Genomic DNA, 23,722 nt, shown 5'->3' with positions numbered 1-23,722 from the left:
AAGTACTATAGAATATTAAATATGTCTTAACTTTTGTACTTATTTTTACAAACTTTGGAATTATTTTTATACTGAGATCTTAAAATCAATTTTATTAACGTCCACCTCAAGCTTAAATTATAAGCCATTTTCTACTCATGTAGTCTCTAAAGAGTTAAAAATTATATATAAAAATTAATCTTAGTTTCTATTTTGATACAAAGCAAGACCGAAATATAATTTTACTATATAAAATGAATATATTTGTATTTTTTTTAATATTATTTTTCAAGACAATGGCATGTTATAATTTTTTTTTTAAATTAAATTATCATATTTAATTTTAAAATTTGATTAATCTATATATCAAAGAAAATGATGAATTATTATTGGTGGTATTTTAATTATTTACTTAGTACCTAAGGATTGAAGAAGATATTTGATTTAGTCTACTTTAATCAAATAAAATTAATTTGTATAGTATTAATTTCCAATTAAGAATTTTTTATTATAATCAGAAATTATAAAGAAAATTAAAAAAGAAATATTTTAAAGATATTGAAAATCAAATATTTTTTTTTTAATAAATTATTAAAATAAGTTTTTAACAAAAAATCTATAAAAAGGATGAAAAAAACATAAAATTATTCTCTTGATTTATAAACAAACTTGTTTTTTATTCTAATTCGTATTTTTGGTAAAAGAAAAAAAATATATGACTAATTCAACAAAACTTTGAAGAATTGTAATAACATTAAAGTGAGTTTAATAACAAACAAGTGGAACATCTTATTAGAGTCCAACTTTATGTATAAATGATATAATGTATAGTTCAAACCTTAAATATAGAATTAGGCTACAAATTTGGTTAGATTTCTAAAACTTTTGTAGTCAAGGTTTAAGTTTTTAGAGCATGCATGAATAATAATGGATATCAATATTTGGACTAACTTTTCTTCTCTATATATTAATTGTTACAATTCTTTTTTGTATTAATCAAATAAATATAGCTTCTTTGTACAATATAGAATTAGGTCACTTTTTACTTTATATATAATAACATCCAATTCTAGGAAATTTTATTAGTTTAATTGGGGCTAATTAATTATGATCAAATTCTTTAGAAAACCACATAATAGAAAAAAGCTAAAATAAAAACTTGAACATAAGGTACTCTTCCTGAGAACATTTAATTGAATCAAGATCTGTCAATTAACAAATGAAACTTTAGAATGTATCAAAGTGGATTGATAATACATGAAAGCTCAGAAGATTAGAAGCGCTAGCACAGTAACTCGGTCTTGTTGCTCTTATATCCACCTCAACCTAGAGTAATAGAATATAAGTGGCATAAAACACTGCGGCTGTGGATGTGAATACTTTTTGATTGTTAGAGACCCACACTTTTGATATGAATGAATTTCAGAAACAGAATGTTGGCGTTTTCTTGCAACACTGTAGCTGCAAGGTCAACTAAATCGTACACTGTTTTGTTTTTTCGCTTTTGTATCTTCCATGAACAGTGAAATGGGCGGATATTTCCTGTTTAAAAACTCAGTTCTAGAAGTTCCGAAAGTCCAAAAAGGAAGCATTCAGACTGGTATCTGTCATGATGCGCATTCTTCAAATTGATGGAGACTTTCGTGTACATACGGAGAGTGATACAATGGATGGGCTCGCGACATCTCCCAGCGACAGCTAGAAAAATTGTTCGATGTCTCATAAAAAGGTGTCAAAAGGTGCTACAATTGCTGCTATGTTCACTTTTTAAGTTCCCTTACTGTTACCAGTTTTTGAGGACGACTCTATTGTTCCGACCTTCCGAACTCTGTTACCTCAACAGAATCTCAAGTACTAGCAATCCTTTAACAAAAGAAAGAAAAGAGGCAAACAGAAAAATTCAATACACGTTCATGGATAGATTTCTTTACAGAATCCAAGATGTGCACGTTGTGTGTGCAGTTAATGGATCCTACAGTTAAGTGCCTAAACATGCCACCTCTGCAGCCACTAGATGCATTAAAAATCCGTGTGCCTCGAAAAGTTTGCGAACGCTGAATTCCAGGTGTAGTTTACATGCACGGTTACTTGCAACCCACGCAAACTGAATAACATATTAGTGACACGTACTTTGAATCCATCAGCTCTACATGAGAATCACCTGCCGCGAACTTGGTTATGATCAATGTGTTTTGCTTGCGGAGTTTCAGTGTATGCCTGTTCTGTAATTCGTATATGATTTAGCTCTAAATTAGATGAACGAGTAGACGAGTAGACGCACACGGTTGTATCACAACTGTGCCGTGTTCAACTTGTGCAGGTCAAGTGACATGTTTTTGGAAGAATCAGATCAGACTTGCAATGGGTAGAAACCAAATACAACCTTCTCTCCATGTTTCCACTAATAACCTAAACCAAAGCTCGCAAAATCAAACATGAGATCAATAAATATATAAATTGCCCCATTTCGCAACCAAGTTCATGTGACACGACTCGTGAACAAGTCAGGCAAGCGCCGCGCAAGTCATCGTCCTCGATCGATAGATCCCACAAGTTTTTTTGTGTCTGTTGTGTGGAAGCATGTGCACTAGAAGACTTAGAATCGAGCCGTCGTTTATACTGTCGACGCGTGATATTAAAAAATACACATCCACAACTCTTTTCATTTAATTAAGTCTCGCTGACCTCCGCTGCTGCGGTGCTGTACCACATCGAAACGACGACGTGATTTGTTCACCAGGTCCATCGATCAACCCATGTCCATGGATCTGCAACCCCAGGCTCTGCCACCACCAAGTTAGGGTGTAAACGTGACCTGCAGCGGACTTGTCAAACTGCCAACGTGCGCGCCAGATCCGGAGAATTCATCCGAAAAAAGAAACCAACTACCCTATTCGTTCCATCCCATTCAACAGATCCAGCGACCTCACCACCGCGGATGCAGTAGAATCTGCAGTACCACGCTTGATGCAGACAGCAATGACAAGTCCTTTTTGTGGCTCCACAGGCGACCAGCTTCAAACCACACTACAGCAATTTCAACACATCGGTTGACACATCGAGACCGGTGCGCTCGCCATTTAGCCACCGACCCAAAGCCGTTAAGTGATTACCAGCTGCCCGCAACGATGATACCTTCGACATCAATCCGCCTTCACCCCAAGTCCACATAATTTTTACTGCATCAACTTGTTGAGTCGCTTATTGGCGGATTTAGGTCACGACTTGGACTGGACTTAGGGGGAGGGGGGTAGACTACAGAGCGGGTCCTGCACAGAAAGCGCCGCTCGGAGGGGTCGCGCAGTCAAGATGCTGACAGAGAGCTGCACTTTATGGGGTCCGTAACACTTTGGTATCGGAAAGAAGTGGGTCCAGATTGTGGATGTGGGTCAGAACTGGTACTCGGTCAAGCAGTCAACTCCGACTCCAAGCTCTCTCGCACTCGCTCCCTCGCTCTCATCGGCAGCTGTGCGGAGACCTTGTTTGACCACTACTCGGGGACTGCACTCCCTGCATCAGTCACTGTTGCTTGCCCAGGCCTTGCCACAAGTCTGGCCCAACCTGGTCCCTCGGCCCCCAATCCGTGAGCACCATGGCAGGCTCCAGCCAGGGATTTGTGCTCCCCGGCGTGGGTTTAACTTAATCCCTGGATGTCGATCCCTCTCCGTCGTCGACGCTCCTCCGGGTCGAACAATCCTTTCTAGATCTAGGTGTCTACACGTCTACACGTTGTAGATCTAGACATCTAGCTGTTTGCCGATCTAGGTAGCTATTAGTAGGAGTCTGAATTATAACAAAACCGTGTTTATAGAATGATACTAATAGGATGAATATGAATTGTAAAACAAATAGGACGCTTAACTGTTTTTATAGACAAAGGATTGCAATTTTGTAGCCGATCTTTGGAATTTGTTTGATTTGTTTGTTTTGTTTCTTGTTTGTTGTTTTCATTTATGTTTTCTTTTTTGTGAGTGGCAACTGCTGTAGTCATGTTTTAATTGCTTTTGCATCCTCAAATCTAGTAACTTGCAGAGTGTTATAAAGGGGACATCACTGGGAGGAGATTGATCTAGGTGTACTTCTTAATGAAGTTTTTTCTGTCCCATTTCCCTGTAATGCTTGCTATTGTTGAATCCTACTTTTTCCATATTCAACAAGGAGAATGCTGCTTTATTTTTAATGACTTGTTTTGAAAAAATTTAATCGGTGATAGCATCTCTTCTAACAGTTTTTGGGTGGTCAACTATGACATGATAGCATTTTTCGTTAATTCTGAATATACTTGGACTTATTTTATATTCATTAATATTTCCTTCTTTTTGGACAGGATATACTTTCTTTATTGTAGGAGAAGAATAATGCAGTTTAGATGTGGAAATCTGTTCAATATTTTCAAACCTTTAGACAAATGTGGTTTCTTTTGTGTACATTATGATGGAATAAATAAGCTGTCTATTGACATTTTTTGCAAATAATGTACAATAATAAAATCAATGTTTGCATTAATGTCATGCAAAATATCTACTCTACTTTTTCTGTATTCAACAAGGAGAATGTTGCTTTAGTTAAAGTAGTGTGCAATATATTTTTATACAAAAGAGTTTTAGACCATTATCATGTCTTCAAATGTTGTTTTCTATCTTAACTCATTTTGTGTTTTTGTTACACTATAGATACATTTGAATCATATGGTTTTAATTTAACCATGATGATCATATCTTCAGCACATTGGCTCCACAAAGGATTTAAAGAGCGATAAAATTGAGATGATATTAAGCATAAATGGGGTAAAAATATAATCTATCTTCAAATTTTGTCAAATTACCAAATGAACCGGACATGTGAGGTATGTAATATAACATGACAGTCCAAGAATTTACAACTTGTCATGTATATTATTCATAATATTCATGGGGTACAGAAATATTCAGTGTTAAAATAATTACTTGATTATTGCAGTCTTACACAATTAAACGAGATAACCCATATTCACTTCACATCTACTATTGTAACATTACCTGAAATTTAAAATTGCAAATATATGAAAACCTCAATATTAATTATAAAGTTAACTTTGAACATATTTCTCTGGCTTTCTTTAGTGTATAGTTATATTTTCTTCAACTTTTTTCTTCTTCTTTTTTATTTTTTTATTTTTGTTTTTGACAATTCAAACATTAACTTTGTAATACTCCCCTTCTCAAACTGAAATTAGCATGTACATTTTGTTTCAAAATCTAAGATTTGAGTTATAAATTTTACGTGCACATTCTCTAAACTATGCGCTATATTGAATACCGTTATTTCATCGAAATTCTGATTTTCGTAATCTATTTTTCTAAAGAAGTGGTGATCATGAAATCTGCCTATATTCAATTCAAGAACGAAACAAAAACAACTATGACAAGTCTAATGGGTATTTTTGCATGAACGAGAAGTGTGATTTGTATGTAATTTTGTATGCCAAGTGCAAGAATAACGTATGATTCCAACCTCATTCACAAAAAACCCGCATATATTCTAGAATTAGTTTGTCTGGTTTTGCTTTTGAAAGCATTCTCCGCCTTATCCGTCGCCGGACTGTGCCGCGGTGGCTGGCTCCGCCTAGTCTGCGGAACAGTGCAAAAACGGCTATTCCGTGATGAGACGGATACACCGGCGTTACCTAGAAACTCGAGCAATTCACGCACTTCGAATCTTGCCGGACAAATCCCAGGAGTGCGATTTCAGTAAAGCGGTGGAAATTGATGCCGCAATCGCTCGGGGAGTCGTGGCTCTTTTGTTGAGCACCTTCTCGTCGAACCATACCTCTTCTAGAAGGCTGCAAGGGCACGTAATCCCCGCCCCAACCACCCCCCCCCCCCCCTCTCCCTCCCTTTTTCATGAACACGACGATTACATCTGTCCACGCGACGTCCAGCACTAAGGCTTCATGCGATGGATCGAGATGTGAGAAAAAATAGTGGGGTCTTTCTCGACCAAGTCGGTTAACTTAGTCGAGTCCCTGACTGCCACAGGCTCATCGGTAGAAGCGGAAAAGGTTGCAACTGTGGGGAAATATACAAACTCATGCTGTACGATTGTGGAGTTTCCTGTGTGATTACCCAAGACCCAGATGGAGTTGTACCGTGCGCTCCAGATTTTTACACACGAGGTGGATAATCGATCAATGTCAAACTACTCCACGTATGTATGGATGGACAGATAAATAGATATTACTTCGTGGAGGGGGAGTGGATTCTTCAATATCTTCGACGTATTGAAGATCGTAGGTTGGTGGTTAGTGTTTCTTTTTATAGTCCCCTTCTTCTTTGATTACCTTGCTGTCAGTGCCCTGCTGGGTCAAATTTCAATGCCCATTGCGTGGTGGTGGTGGTGGTTTTGATGACTTGGGGTTGAGTTATGCACGGCGTAAAATTTACAAGAATGCCGAGAGTTTCACTGACCTTGAAACACGTTAGCTATTGATGTGGCAGGTCAAAACAGAATTGAAATATTTATATATATATATATATATATATATATATTACTTTGCTCAGGTTGAATGATTTTTTATTTTATATTTATTTTTTAATAAATTGTGGTAATAATTAGTTGCCAAAGATTCTTCTGAGAAACTTGAAGAAATGAAAAGCAGAATTACAATTTAAAAATTTAATAGCCCTTCGAAAATTATTGAGATTTTGTGGAACGTTTTATACGGAAAACTCCGTCTTTTTCTACTTTTCTGGAAAATATTTCAGAAAACGTAAAATGTATTATATGTATATATGATTCTTTAATTTATGTCATATGATTTTTTTCACCATACAAAAAAAATTAAGTTTTCTTTTAATTATGCAAATAGAACTTGTCTTTGACTTCATTCCTTGTATATTAAATTACTGTGAATAATATCAGTAACAAGTGATTGAAGAGTTCCATTTAATGAATTTAAGATATTTTTTTAATAAAATATTGAATTAAATTTTCTTTTAATACATATTGAGAAATAAGTTTAATCTTTGATAATTTGATTGTCAATTAATTTTTAGTATATATTTTATAAGTCAAGACATTATAAGAAGATACTTTTTGTTGTTGTTGTGGTTGCTACTTTATATTTTTTCTACTTTTTATTTATTACTTTAGTAAGAAATCAAATTAAAAAAAATAAAACAAGAAGATGAATTTGATTAAATACATAAAATTTTAAACATTAAACATTTGTGCTACACGTGATATTGAGATATGTACTAAATTTTAAAAGTGTGAAATTTAACAGAGTACATATTGTATAATGTTACTTATTGAATACATAAATTTTAATTTTTGATACATTTTTATTAAAATAATATAATAAAATATAAAATTTACTTCTAAAAAACATATGGACCAAAAATTGTATTTTCATGTGACAATGTACAAGAAAGAAAGTAATCATACAAATAAATCAAAAAAGAAAATCACAAGTTACATCAAGGCTTCTCATAAATTCTTACAATGATATAAAAAATTAAAAAAAAAATTGTGAATGTAACTTTTTTATGTAAAAAATCTATTTCATAGTTAAAAAAAATTTCACCTACAAAATTTGTTCAAAAATATAAAACTGAATAGAAGGTTAAATATTTTTAATTGTGAAGAAGCTCCAATGTTATCTTAGAAGTTAGTTTATTAAAAGTTGCAAAAAATGAAATTTAGATGTGAATTTATATTTTTTATTTTATAATTACAAAAAGAGTAAATCTATATCCTTAAATGTTAATTTCTTGATCCAATACAAACTTTTATATGATTTTTTTAATTACACAAGGAATTTAACCAACAATGGTGGATTGAAAAAAAGACATTAAATTTTCATGTCATATTTACTACAACAAATCTGATAACATATTCAAAACAATGATATTTTTTTCTATAGAATAATTGACATATATTTTTTGATTAGTAACTATCTTCTATTTAAAAATAATTTGAAAAGGCTTAAAAACAGAGTAATATAATCTGGTGATATCTGTTATATAAAAGAAATCTAAATTTTGAATTGGAAAGATTCGAAATTTAAATTTAAAATGCTTATTTTTAATCAATCAATGTATGTATTATTTTATTCAATATCATTACGCATTGGCTAGTCAATAAAGTAAACCTTTTGTACTTCTAATTTGTTGTATTGTTAAAAGTTATTGTCTAGAATACTAAGTTGGCTACTCTTATTTGATTCCAAATGTTTGCATTTGTGCAAATCCCTCTCAATTTAACACATGGAGTTTTCTTTACTGAATATACTATAATTATTATTATACAAAACTTGGTATATAGATTTTTGTAGCATAATTAGAAATGTATTAATTGACAAACGTATGATAGATAACATATTTAACATTTATCAATTTATTTTCTCAGTTAAAAATATATTTTTAGCAAATAAAGTTTATATGGTAAAATTTGGCAAAAATCAAGTGACACTGATATTTTATTGATCGATTTCTAATTTAACTACGAGTATTTATAAATAAAAGATAATATGGCTAAAGTAGCCACATTATTTAGAATTTTGTGGGATAAAATAATAGTACTTAATAATTAGAATATTTAAACTTATATTACACTATACAATATTTTTTTATTCATATATTGGCTACCTTGAAAATTATCATGCATAGATCAATGGAATGCAATCAAATAAAATAGATGTAGGATTAGACTTGAAATTTTGAGAATAGGCTATTCATGTATCCATGTTGCTTAAGTAATTAGCAAACATTTTTCTAATAGCATTATTTTATTTTAATTTATTTTTGATGAATGCTATCTTAGCATGTTTTAGTTGCTTTTAAGATACATAAACTTTCAAAATTATATCTATATGTTGACTATTTGAATATGTTAAAATATTATAGTCTTTAATAAAATTAAATAGTTAAGTATAAAATTTATATTCATGCAAAAATAATACTAATCAATATCAGAATATGGCAAAATGAATTGGTAATTAATATATTTGATAAGATAAAATAAAACTAAACATGAAGATTATTTCTTAGAACAATGTAATATAATTTAAGCAGTACAAATCATCTTTAATATGCAAAAAACTACTTATTTAGTGGTATGAATGAGCATTAATAAATAATATTTTAAATAGTTAATTGTATTAATTTTAGTTAAATTTTAATATATTATTTTTACTATATACATACATATAGAGAGAGGAATATTAAATAGACCTAGGTTTTTACTAAATTGATCTATCCATGAAAAAGAATATGGTCATCATGATGAATGTAGTTGGCTTTCATTAATTTTGGATTCAATAGTGGAAATATGAATCTAGTGATCATTTATTTTTATTTTTATGATGGGTGGGAGGGTCAATTTTATAAAAGCCTAGGTCTATTTAACATTATCCATGTACATGATTGAAAGAGACCCAACATATTTTGTTTTTGTACAAAAATAAAAAAATACATTTACTTCTATGTCACTTTAAAAATCTATAATTTGAAATATATAAAATGGTACCAATACTTTAAAGTTAGAAAAGCTCAAAATATCAAACATTGTTGCCTACTTACTTCAAGAAGTGAGTTCAAACAAAAATGACATCATTGTAGAAAAAATACCAATTCTAAAGTCAAGATTTGGTTGACCTAATTATTTGACACTTCTTACGAGAAGCAGCTTTTGGTAGGCTTCATAAACCTACAATCTCATTACCCATCCATTTTCATTTCTTCTTTTCCTCTATGAATAGGGGGGGGAGGGAAAAGAAAAGAGAAAAGTAAATTAAAGTAAAAGTAAAAGGGAGCACCCCAGGACTGATACTTATCAAGCAAATGCCGCTTCCAAGCTGCGCACACAAATAAAAAATTAGAAAACAAAAAAAAAAGATAAAAAAAGAAAAAGAAAAAGAAAAAGGAGAAGCTAAAGCAAGCTAGACATGGATGATAGGGTCGCCAAACTAGGGCTACGAGTTGCGGGGACCCTCACCAAACCAATCATTCGTGGATGAAAGCCTAACGAACGAACTCATTCATCGTCGAGGGGGAGAAGAAGAAGCAGATTCCGCTGACTGAAGGGGGGTGTGCTCCGGCAACCTGAGGGCACGGCGGCGTTCCGATCTGTGGGGCGCGGTGAAAGCCAAGCCGGAGCTTGTGACCATCACGCGGCGGGGAGAGAGTTTACCTGTATCAGTGAGTCGGATCAACAACAACCCACTTTCCCCCGTTGACATTGCACATTGTTATATCTATCTGTCGAATCCCTCCGGAATTAGCTACAGGGACTGGGTCCGATGAGCTCCGGTGTCGAGGCATCCGAAAGAGAAAAAAACAAATGCCGCGTGTTTGGTCGTTTTCCAGGGGAGTTCGACAATGACGTGCCTGCGTTGACAATCGATTTGCAGCAGATTTGTCTATTCAAAGTGCTTCCATGTGTGGTCTACGACCCCCCCCCCCCCCAACAGCAGCAGCTCACCCAGGGCACTAAATGCCTCCTCGGTGGCACCCCTCTTGGTCGTGTTCCTAGTCGTTGACTCCGCTTGGATCCGTCAGGAATGACTCATTGGGGGGAGGGGGGGGTCTATTCTAAAGATGGCAGTTGACATGGATGCATCGTCGCAAAGTCAGTTTTTGTTTTCGTTTCGCTGATAAATCCAAGGCCCGGCCTGGTCAATTTTTCTGACACGGACGGGATCGAGTTCCGTCATTTTTGGTTCATTTTCGGAGTTGGGTTTCTGGAATCACCGATGTGCTGGTCCCCACTGGTTCAGATGGTTCACCATCCGTTTCCTGGACCCGGGAAGTGTCTGGCATAAATGTATGACTTGCAATGGTCTTCAGAACCGGCGATCATCGCAGTAAGAAACCTAGCTCTGATCACGCGACGAGTTGCAAGTGCGGTCGTGATGGTTTCAGAGAAAGGAGTGCAGAGCTGGATGCCGGTGGCATGCGGCTTGGCGAGTCCATGAACGGAAGCATCATCCATCGCTGCTAGACTGGTTCCTGCTCTCAGTGCATCGACATGGCGAGCGACGCCGCTGGAAGTGCAGTGGATACATTAGTTCGATGTTAAATCTCGATTTGTTATACTCGTATTCATGAACTACCCCATGCGTGTGTGTGGAGGTTATAGGTCGATGATTTTCTTTTCTTTTCTTTTCTTTATCTTTTTCATATACAGAAGTATTAGTTCCTTGAATGTTTACAGAATAGTTGGTTGATAGTCTTAAAGAGTGGCTATGAAAAATTTGCGAAAAATTATGGAAAAAATGTTGTAGAAATTCATTTATGGATCTCGCATAACACTGTCCAAAACACTTTTATGAACACACTCTTTTACCATCAGAAGTTTGTTTGGTAGTTAATTGAACTTAAATTCAAATGGATAATTTAAATGAACTCTACAACCTAGACTATTGAATAGTGCTATTAAATGGTGTTTCAATTTGTCTTATTTGATTCTACTCCTAGTACACTAATAGAGGGAGGGGGGGGGGTTCTTTCTTTCTTTCTTTCTTTCTTAAAGACATAAATATTCCTAAAGATGCAAATAACACAATAAACATTTGGCATTGATATTGCATGGTTTAGGAAATATTTACTTTTTTCAATAATTCTAAAAGCAATAAAATTGAAATGGAATTTAAGACCGTGAAATTTTTTAAATTATTCAAAGTTTCTTTTCATGGTTTCTGATGAAAGAAACATTTTTGCCGTCATAAATGAATGAATCCAACAATAAAACAGCTATTTAATTTAATTTTAAATGTTTTAACTTGGATCATGTGTAGTTAGATTCTTTACAAACCAGGTTTGTTATTGTAGATCAGTTACTTGCTGTATTGGATTTAATCTTTGTCAAAATTTATTACTAGAGAAAACTTATTTGTTTTTATTTAAGACTATTGTAGTAACTTTGAAATCTTATTGGACATCAAATATTTTAGTATAACTTTACAACGTACAATATATATATATATATATATATATATAGATGTATGTATGTATGCATGCATGCATCTCTCTCTCTCTCTCTCTATATATATATATATATATATATATAAATAAATAGAGCAACCTACATTTGTATGTAGCATCAAAAAATCCCATTGGTTGGAGTAGAAAGAGGCATTGATTGGCAGCCAAGGCATATTGTGTATGTGTGTGTGTCTTTTTTCTTTTTTTCTTTTCTTGCAATAAGAGCAGTGATTGGCTGCCAAGGTATATTGAGTTTTTATTTTTATTTTTTTGATTGACTGCCAAAAATGTACTCGGTGGCAAAGCCAATAGATTTAACCTCTGGTACTTATAAACAACAATGGTATTTGTTTAATATTCAGATTTAGGTTAACTAATTATATTTACACTTCATCAAATTATATAAAATGGTCACTCTACACATTTTCTAGGCATTTTATATTTTTTAACAAGTTGGATTTTTTATATTATTTTATTTTTATTTTATTTTTGTCTCAAGTCACCACTATCATTGGTGGTTTATAACATCTTACTTAAATTTTAGAAATAGTGAGTTATAATTACAGCTTATGCTTTTATTGCCTTAACCATGTTTCTTCATATTTATTTCTTCAATGTATTTTAAACTAACATTTTAAAAAACAAATTGCATTTTTAATATTGTGAAATTTTTCTTTGAATATATATATATATATATATATATACATATTTATATATAATATCAAAAATATCAAATTACTTCTATTTATCCAAGTTAATACATTAATCAATAATATGTATTTGTTTAAAAGCCTGAATTTGAGGTTATTTTATTTGCTTAATTAGATACAATATAACTTTAAAAATCTATTCATTTTTTTTAAAGCTAAATGTTTTGAAACACAAGCTAACAATTGCATATAATGAAGTACAAAGAATATAAGCAGCAAACATGTAAGTTGCTCTAAAACAAAGTATTTTTGTGGATACTCTAAGATTCAAAGAGACTTTTTAACTACAATACAATCAACACCCTCAACATAATTTGATGACAGTTTAAAAAAATCATGACTCTTCTATTATTTTTAGTCCTACACACAAGATTGAATTATAAAAACATAAACCTAATATCCAAACGTTTACTAATTTTTTAAAATTAAATTCTCATAGTTACACAGTAATATAAAAGGCCTTTTATATTAAAGAATCTACATTCAATGTTCAAAACATGGACTTTTACAAATTGAGTTTGCAAATGTATTCACAAATCACAAATCCCTCAAAGAGAACAAACTAATACATACACACAAACCACAAACATTTTTTCTAAATAGAGCGAATAAATACAGAATTTACACGATTATAACAACTCAATTATGCAGATTTTTGCACACAACTCCAAAATTCCTCCACAACGAGAACATTCTCTGACAAACAAACACCGAGAGAGAAAGAGACGAGAGCGAACCAGGAGGGACACGTCAGATTTTGAGAACACGTAGATTCATCCACGTCGGATTCAGAGAGTCCACGTCAGGCTGTAGGTTTTGGCGCCATTACGTGGGGTCTCAACTTGGCACATCGCACCATCGTCTTCGTCTTCGTCGACTTCGTCGTCTTCAGCGGCGGCGGCGGTGTCATCGATGCATGGCTTTGATCAATGAGAAGACTGCTTCACGATCTCGGGCGCATTGAGAAGTGCATCTGATTAACAAAACCGGAGCATCCACAACACTTGCTGCACAATAATGAAAAACTCTGATTCCGTGCTAGATTCGAAGCTTTTGGTGTAGTCATCACCGTAAATTGAGATAACATTTTATAAACTGCCGCACACGATTATAATATGGCTGGCTTTCCTCTTGTTGTTGTTGATGATGTTGTTGTTGTTGATCTTCGACTTCTTGATATATATCATAATGCTGTTACCACGTTGAACAGTTGCAAGATGGGCAATATTTAATAGGTTGAAGGAATAAGGATAGAGATGATATCGACATGAGGAATCCGGGGATGCACTCGTGGTGGTGCGGAGGAAACCTCCAGGGGAGGGCGAAGACGGCGCGTCTTCCACACGTCAAGCGTGGTAGCAAAGCGTCGTCTAGCGTCGAGGACTGGAGCAACAGGTGAACGAACGGAGGTTTTCCTTCAATTGGCGCGAAAGGTGTGGCCCCAGCGTGAGGTCGCCAAAAGGCTGCAGATGGATGACGCAGAAGACCTCGTGGATTGTTGTCTTCGCGAAAATAGCAAGGATGCGAAAACAAATTGGGTTGACTGCAGAAGACTTGGCTGTGAGCGGAGGTCCCTCCCATCAGATACAAAAAGACCCCCCCCCCAACTCCATCCTGCCTTGCCCGCACTTTGACTTTGCTGTGAGAGCACCGTCCTCACGCCGAAACTCACGGTCTCCTCAGGTCTCGTGACTTTTTCCTCGAAACTGCAAGTGGTCGCTCTTCTATAAAATCTCAGCTAAGCCGTTATGATGTTTGTACTCCACTTTGTGATGAGGAGGAATATCACGATAGGCTCTTTAATGCAAGGATCCGCTAAAGAAAGAGCTGTGGTGCCGGTGTGTGATTGCGTGCTGCTCCATGAAGGTAAAAAAGACAAAGAAAATGTTTAGAAGGTGGACGCAGCTGCGACAACTGCGATGTGGGTAAAACATTTTTAAAATTCTATATATATATATATATATATATATATGTGTGTGTGTGTAGATAAATAGATGTCATTTGTTAGTGATTTTTACCTCAGGTTGTACTTGGTCCAGTGCAATCAGTTCTGAATTCATTTGGATTAGGCTCACACGTATTTCAAGGATATGCATTCTATTTTAGAAAATGGTAATGCTACCTTAGCATTGTATGGTTTCGAGGTACTTCTAGAAGCAGCAGTATGCAGTATCACATATACAAGGAATATATATATATATATATATATATATATATCTATGGTGATGGAAGCTAATACCGTGTTGAAAAGTACCTATTAAAGTTTTTACATGTGTGACGTTCGCAAGCGTATGATATTTACAACACTGCATTTGAATACATACATCTAAAAGCATATCTTGAATTCATAAAATCTGTAATATATTTATATTTCATTTACAAATCTGCAGTTCAGCAAAATTGGTTTGAAACACAAAACTTCAATTCACTTGAGAACTGTCTTTCAATGACTTTGAATTATTAAATGTAAAATAAATACAATGTTATTCTTCTATCTTTGTAAATTGTGAAGGTAAGAAACATAAAAATATTACAAGGGCATGAAGTTGAAACTAGATAAAGTCTCGACCTGATGAACCGAGAACTCAGAACTCAAGGTTGTATTAATTTGGGGGACAACCAATGCACTAAATCCAAACATTTTTTTTTGATACACATGCACACACACAAACATACATACATACACATTATTTCACACATGTTGTACTCCATCAAAAGTGTCTGATCTTCCATTGTCATGCTCCCAAAGCTCAAGATTGAGCACGCGTGCTTCAGGTTGGACGAGAATATCAGCAAAAAAAACTAGTGGGTTGAATTCATTCATTGACCCCGTTGATTTAAAATTTAGCCTCCAAAAAAATGAACCGAATTTTTTCTTTATTTGAAATTGCGCGCAAGGTCCTCCGAATATTAATATTAACAGCTAGGGTTTGCTTGAAAACACGAAAATAGCAAGGATCTAGTCTCCACCGAAGAGTCCACACCCCAGCATCGACTTTAATGAAACAAAAGTAGCCTGCAACCCCATTACTGTCCGCCTGAAACCTGGGCGTCAGAGGTGGCGTCCAGAGAGCTGAGGCTTCGGAATAGGATCTGATCTCACTAGCTTTCGATTCATCAGCGATCGATACGCATAGTCTTACTTACACGTGTGTGACCCACCCCTGGCTTTCTAGCAATTCTTTAAAGGACGTATCGACAACAGTGGAAGCGTCATTTTGGGACCATCGACCTATTAAACAGGGGCTGTGGATCCACGTTGCACCTAGATGAAGACTCTATGTTGATCGCAGCGGTCGCGACAGCTTCGTGGTGGTGGTAGTGGAGTGGTCCTCCTTATATTTGCCTGCTCTGAATTGCCAGGTCTATTTCTCTGGAACTATCACTTCGAAATCTGTTTCATCTTCGAAAGTAGCCTTGAACCATACCTGGTCTTGTCTCTAAGGTGCACAAAGGAACGAATTGACATCCGAGTAGGCGATTGTGGATTTACGTTATTGTTGATGATGATTTTCCAGCGAGATTTGTGAGGTCTGGAATAGTGTTTGAGAAAGGACCTGTTAGTGCCAGAAAATCATACGAGAGAATACAGAAGCACAGACACAGCGAGTTGGAGGAATTGGAGTGGGGACTCGTGAATTCTCTGACCGCGATGGTCGGAATGATGTGGAACTTGGGACGGTTGAGAGCGGGATTTGAGGATACACCGTTGAGGATCTTACCTTGTTAACTTTGCTTCAGCAATTGCTTATGTTTGGACAGAAAAAAATTGAGTCGGGCAGGAGTTGTAGACAGCGAACTGATCATGTGCTCCTTGAACTGGAGCATGGGTGCGCCAAATTCTGAGAGTGATGATAAGGAAGCCGTGGGTAGATTTGACAACATGGTGAGGGCTGCGATATCAGGGGAGACCCAGCGGAAGATAAGCAGTGGGCGAGTTGATATGGTTAGGAAGATAGATTTGTCAGTAAAGCTTGACGAAGACAGTGTAGATGACGACGAGGAAATGGAAAGTAGTGAACCCGAGGAACACGATCACACGATGTCAGATCACTACATGCCTAGCGTAAAAGATGAAGAAGTCAGCAGTCCCCAGCCAAGGTTACAACTTGGCTCTCAACAATACCATCATAGTGGGTGCACGTTTAAATGCGAGGTTGAAGGGTGTGGCAGTGTCTATGGAAGCAGAGATGAATTGCTCAGCCACAGTCTTACGCACCGGGGCACTAGTGCTAGTGACCGCTCAACAGTGGAAGATGATACTCCTCCGACGTCGCCTGCTGGGCTGCCCGCTTCTGAACCCATACAACTCCAGAGCGAGGTAACGGATCTATTCATATTATCTGAGATAATGAAGGTCACCGAGTTCTAAATGGTTTCGGTTCTCCAACAACGCAGCATCCAGCTTCATAAGCAGTTTAGCGAAAAAGCCTCTTCGAACGAGTTTTTTTATATCAAATGATCCATTTTCTGTAACTCACCGTGTTTTTAAAATGCAGTTAAGGGAAGCACGCCTGGAGATCAAACGCCTTGCTGAAGAAAATGAATACTTCCATTCCATGCTAACTCACCTCACTTTGGAGTGTCACAAACTTCGGATGCATATCGCGGCTTCTGCTCAACGCGATACTTTGGGCGATCCAACTCATAGTCTAGTGACACAGGTGTCAACACATCCCTCTTTCGCCTCTACTTATCTGAATTCAGTTCGATTCGTTTCTGCTTACTATGGTGTATACTGAGACCTCGCTAAATATTTAGTCTTTGCAAGCTCAAAATTTGGTCCGCTGACTTTCACTTAGTTCTAGTTGATGGCAGTTAGACCTCCCCGCTTGCACGAAAGTACACTCTAAAAAGTAGTAGTTTTGCGTTTGTTACAGTCGGAGACTGCTGCTGCATCGCCAGCCACTCATGAGAATCTCCAACGGGGCTACACAGAGAAGAATTCAAAACTCCACACAGCAAGCTCCCCCAAGTCTCCGCCTCGTGAACAAAATTTAAAGAAGCTGGGTAGAGCACGCATTCTGTATAATGAATCTCAGAAATCAGAAGATATGAATGTCGGCACTGCTTCTCCTTCCGGTAGCGAAATGTCCTCCCTCAAAAGCTCTCCTTCCAGACCGTCGCATGCTGCCTCACCATCACAGGAAGCGGATCGTATGCAGGAGGGAGCAGAAGATCAGACTAGTTGGCGACTCAACAAAGTTCAGAAGATCACGCACACTGACGTTCCGAGTGGTGTGCCTATCACTCAAGTGGAAGCCGATCCCAACATTAGGAAAGCCCGAGTATCTGTCCGAGCTCGTTCCGATGCTCCAACGGTACGTTCTCATTTTGTTTGTGGGATCCTTACCTGCAACATGTGCAGAGTTCGGCGCCTACTTGCGTGTTGACGCTTGCCAGCGTTTGTTCGGTTCTATGAAGTAACACCATGAATCGTTTTTTCAGATGAACGACGGATGCCAGTGGCGGAAGTACGGTCAGAAGATGGCTAAAGGGAATCCCTGTCCTCGTGCATACTACCGTTGCACTGTTGCGCCTGGGTGCCCAGTTCGGAAACAGGTAGGAACTCAATATTTAACTCGATAAGGATTATTTAGATGTGAACTTTTATTGATGTTCTCTGTGTTCTATTTGAAGTGTAAATGGTCATGTGATTTATGGCCCTCCGACGTGTTTTGCAGGTACAAAGATGTGCCGACGATGTTTCGATTTTGATCACAACCTACGAAGGCACCCACAACCACCCACTGGCACCGGCTGCTGCAGCGATGGCATCCACAACCTCCGCAGCAGCGTGCATGCTTGTCTCAGGTTCCACTTCCAGTGACATGAACCGCATGACGACTGCACCACCTTTCCTTCAGCTAGCAGGTTCCCAAGGGCAGAATTCCACTGCTGTGCCCATGATCTCCGCCTCTGCCCCATATCAAACTATCACGTTAGATCTGACGAATGATTCCACTGCGCATCTGAGTCCTAGGCTAAACAAAGGCTCCGGCGTCCCACTTGCGAATTACAATCAGAACTTTCAGGGTGCAGCTACCACGAGTGGGGTAACAGTCGGACAAAGTGGTGGCCAGCAAGTGATGATGCCACCGCAACAGCCTGTCATAAGAGCTAGCCCCATGTTCCTCAACAACGTAATGTCGTATGCACCTGTCGTCACAAACTGTGCACCCTTGTCGAGTTCGGGGAGCGCTTTTTCCCCAGCTGGCACGTCAGGGGATCATCAGGCCATGCAACACCAACATCATCCTCGCACCAGTAGAATATACGGGGATCACCAACCGCAAGCATCTACACCCACGCACGCCAACTCGCTACTCTCAGCCGGTGTACCACAGTTTTTGGCAGAGTCGGTGACGGCAGCGACAGCTGCAATTACATCCGATCCCAATTTCACTTACGCTCTGGCAGCTGCAATTACGTCCATCATATCATCGCAAAGTAGTCACGATGTACACAGTAAGTTGACTCAGATTGCAGCGAACCAGTCGAGGGAGGGAAACCAGCAGAGAATGTCATTTCCATCGTCCGCTTTCACCGCAGTTGCTGCTAGCAGATCGAAGAAGCCCGACGGTGGACGGATATCACCCTCGAGAGCTGTTCCTGAAGAGGCTACCCTCTCCAGTATGTTGTCCTCTGCATTGATGTCCGTGAGCAACAAGGACCAGCCGGCTGCAACAAAGTGCGTGAAGCCATCAGCTTCGCACGGGTCTATGGCCATATCAGAGCGACAATGACCATGATAGTCGCCGCGGCTAATCATTCTAATTTTAACTCTAAACGTTTCGGGAAGCGATTTGTTCAACTGAGGGTTTCATTAGTTTCACGGCTCTTCGACAGCCCAGTCGGGTGGCAGAGATTTCGAGGCCTGCAGTTGGACTAGGGTAAAGCTTGTGTATATTGTTAAAGAGCTGAATTTAACTTTCCAGTGTTCTTTCTCAGACAAGGCTCTGGGTCCAGCGTGCTATGCACGAATTTAAGGTTTCATTTGTATCGCCACAATTGCATTGAACATCGTTCCGTTTTTAGAATTGCAAAGTTGTTACATAGGTTTCTTGAGTATATACAACACAGACAATCCTCTGCAGTTTTATTTGTTAATTACGGGTGGCTAATCCATGATTCGAGAGTTACATTTGCTATACAGTTTCAAATGTGACTTCAAATTATGAGAAGATCTGCAGTTCGGAAAAACAAGGAAACAAGGTGAAGCATGGGCATCTTACATGCTTTGGCACATATCACTATGCTGGGCTTTGTTCTTGGGACTTCAGATGGTGTTGCCCGAAGTGGATTTTATTCTAGTCTCATCTCCAGCTCTTGAATCAAAGAGTGTATACATTTATGCCCCGCAAAGAGGGGGGGGGGGGGGGGGGTCGGCATAGCTGGCTTCAGAATCTGACGCCGGAAGTTTCAAAAAGCTCAAAAGGAGCGCAAACCTTTGGGACTTCGAATTTAGCAGCTGCTTTTGCAGACTTGCGAGGTTTTAGCAAAGTCTGGAGGATTGAGCAAACCTGGTGACGACCCTTTCTCTTGGGAATATCAACTTACCAATGAAAAAAGTTAATGTAAAATCAGAAGGGGCAAACGTCTACGGCTCAAAAGTAGGAAGGAGTTCTGTATACACATTTCGACGAAGTAACAGACCGGAATGGCAAGGTGCTAGTTGATAATAGAATTTTTTTATATATAAAAATAAAAAAGCACAACAACTTGGGTTTATTTTTCAACTCGATGCTGCTAAAAGAATGGTCTGTTTGTTTACACATGTTTATTGCCAACCCACAAGTGGTCTGTTGTCTTTGCGTTTCTGTACAGTACCGCCGCTGATGCAATTAGTTTGTCAATTTACTGGGACCCAGATTAAAATGATATTACTATAAATAGATATAAACAAGCATGTTTCACGGACAGACCAATAGAGGTGTAGATATATGGATCAAAGATGGATGGATACGTGGGAATGTGGCGACATCTTGCAGAATCGTGGATTTTAAGCCTGTTTTATAAAACTGAAAGACTTGGACTATTACTTAAAAAATTCCGTTCAATATCAAAATCAATTTAATATACAATAAAAAAATTGCGCTTAGATTCTTTTTGTGACTCTCTGAAGTGTTCATTGAGTTTTTTTCTTTTATTTTATTTTATCATTGGTGCAATTCAGTGCTTGCTGTAAATGATGAAAGTTGTATGTAAAAGATAATGAAACTGTGAAAATAGAAAAAACTGCAATCATATGTGCATACATAAAAATATATATATATATATATATATATATATATACATATGTATATATATATTTATATATAGATTCAATATTTAGTTGTTCATATTATTTACTGAGATATAAAAAAAATTTCAACTGTTTATAGAGTATTTGTTTATTAGGGGTCCTTTTTCAAAATTTCAAAAAGATACTGGAAATTGCTTTTTAAGAATAAAAAATTCCTATCTAATATTTAACAGATAAATAATGAATAAATGGAATAAAATCACTGAAGACCAAAAAAATAAAAAAATCTTTTGAATTGATTAATTAAAGAAAATTCTTTAAATTTTATGCAATCTCTCTCTCTCTCTCTCTCTCTCTATATATATATATATATATATATATATATATGTATAATCATCCATTGATTTCAAATTTCAAAATCATTATTTATTATTGGAACAACTTTCAAAGACATCACTAAAAAATTAAAATGTAAAACGAGAATCACATTTCACATTTGTTTTTATTGGGAGCTTCAGGCAAAATTATATTTGATGCATTTCTATTTTGTTTTGTTCCTTGGGACATTGAAGGTTCAAATATTAAAGTGGTTATTCGAATTCTATATAAAAAATATTATAAATTTATTTCACACTAATGCTAATCAATAATGAATATTTTAAATTTCATATCTTAGAAAATTACATTCACTTCGACATTTATTATTTGTATTTATACATTAATTGGTACATTAATAGCTTTATGCTAATAGATTTAACATTTTTTTTCATGAGATAAGTTGTAATATTGGACGTATGTAAACTCTAATTGTTAAAAACATCATTAATGAAAACTTCATTTATTAATGACAACTTGTAAAATTAAAATCCCTTTTAAATTACTTCACTTTTCCTTCTTAAATATAACTTTCATAAATTATATATTTAGTCTCTGCAGAAATAATTTAGTAAAAATTACACTACAGTGCAATCAAATATGTACACTAGTGTATGTATATTGCGGTGTAGGATTTTTTCAACATCTACAGAAACATGTTTTACTGACAAGTTTAATGAAGAAGTCTTATTAGAACATTCAATTGGTTTAAAATAAGATATATTGTGCTAAAACTGATAATGTATAAAATTAAAAATTAAAAAAAACAGTACAACTGTCCATTGACATCCAAAAACATGCACAAACAATACTCAATACATGTTGAAAATTGTTTCCAACATGAGATTGTTTCATTTTCTTCACCTCCTTGGACAATTCATACACAAACATATACAATCACAGACCATCAAAGCATTCTTGCAAAAAACATATTATAAACAAACCAACACATGCCTGTTTCTGTTGTTGCCTCTTTTCCAGAGGCATTCCCTGCGTAACATGGGCAGGGATGTCCTGTCCTGCCCTCCCCTGGTTGTGCAAGTGATACTGCAACTCGTACTAAAAATACAAGGATTAATAATACTATAATACTGATTGTAGTAGCTACCAGTACTAGTGGTAGACGAATACGACCACCACAGTAGTACTACGGTGCTGTAATAGTAGTACTTGAAGCTAGTTGCGCAATCAGTGGCGTCGGAGATGGACGTCATCTTCGCCGCTTTGGCCTCTCCATCACAGCACAATTTGCATCTTCAGCCGTCGTGGCCACCACCTGCAGCTCTCTGCCACTAAGGGCAATAACAATATTTCATGACTTTCCTCTTCAAGGTACTGGGATTGACCTTCCTCAAACACAGTGGACAGTGTTGTTGACTGGAGAGCACCCTCCGATTGGGAGTCTGTTTTCAATGGTCTGTGAACAGATTCTCCGGGCAGAGGCTTTGTCAGGTTTGTTGATTCATCGTCACCGGGGTTCTACCAGGGGGATGGAGCAAAAGTCAAGCTTCGAAAAGCTTTGAGTGAGGATGGGGGAGAGGGAGCTAGGAGTGCGTTTTCTCTTGCTTGGATGAGGATGGAACTGACAGATGAGTGAAATGAAGCTCTTGGTTCTGGCGCGTTGCGAGCAATGTCTTGAGTCCTTGATTAACATCTGACCAGAACGGGTGAGCAGGTTCAGTGGTTCTGCACAACAGCTGTGAAATCCAGATTCCAACTTGTCCAGCATTCTAGCACTTTTCCCAAGCTCATCATGGCAGCAGTCCCACCCACTTTATTTCCGCATCCAGAGCCTGTCGGCGAATTAGAAATCGCTTTAACCTCTGGCTAACATGCACAAAAGCCCGAAATTGAGTGTCCTAAGTAGACCCTCATCTCTACCAAGATCGCAACGATGGACTTAATCTCTCGGGAGGGCGACGCGTCACGCAGAGACCAACCGACATGCTCTCACACGCGGATTTCATTCACGTCCATGACGTTCACACTCCAGCGAGCAAGACCGTTTTGTGTATCCTCGCAGACACTGCGTCAAGTCCGACGAGTGGAGTTGATTGCTCCTACCGGATCACTCAGGATAACGTTGAGCAGGGAATTTTCAAGGCAACAATCAACGGTTCCAGATCTCAACGACATATCCGGTTTCGCGACTGCAAAAACCGATCACATGAACACCACCTCTTACAAACACTCAATCTACCCCATTGGAAGGGCATGTACCAATTCCAAAGAATCGAACACTGTGAATCGTTCGATGGGGGTGAAAAGCGTTCACGTTCTCGGGCTGTGCTCAGTGGGGAAGGTAAACCACCGGCACCCAAAGCCAGAGTACTAAACAAAGCATAAAGAGAGCGATATTGGAGTTGACATGGTACAGTTGGGCAACTTCTCAGCCGTTGCAGGTCACGTTCAACCTGCGGCCATAACACGTCACCGACGAAATCACACTG

The 23,722-nt window shown here is 37.1% G+C and overlaps 1 protein-coding gene across 1 annotated transcript; it reads left to right on the top strand.

Annotated features, from left to right (window-relative positions):
* Positions 1 to 16,030: 16,030 nt before the first annotated feature.
* Positions 16,031 to 19,692, top strand: LOC112290631 (WRKY transcription factor 72A). The gene is made up of 5 exons (XM_024537115.3): positions 16,031 to 16,973; positions 17,152 to 17,316; positions 17,533 to 17,973; positions 18,101 to 18,214; positions 18,337 to 19,692. Exons 1-5 carry the CDS (start codon positions 16,458 to 16,460, stop codon positions 19,396 to 19,398), a joined length of 2,298 nt encoding a protein of 765 aa, XP_024392883.1. The 5' UTR covers positions 16,031 to 16,457; the 3' UTR covers positions 19,399 to 19,692.
* The last annotated feature ends 4,030 nt before the right edge of the window (positions 19,693 to 23,722 follow it).

The sequence above is a fragment of the Physcomitrium patens genome, chromosome 13, assembly GCF_059467195.1.
Source record: "Physcomitrium patens ecotype Gransden chromosome 13, ASM5946719v1, whole genome shotgun sequence".
Lineage (NCBI taxonomy): Eukaryota > Viridiplantae > Streptophyta > Bryopsida > Funariales > Funariaceae > Physcomitrium > Physcomitrium patens.
This window is presented reverse-complemented; position numbering and strand designations above follow the sequence as displayed.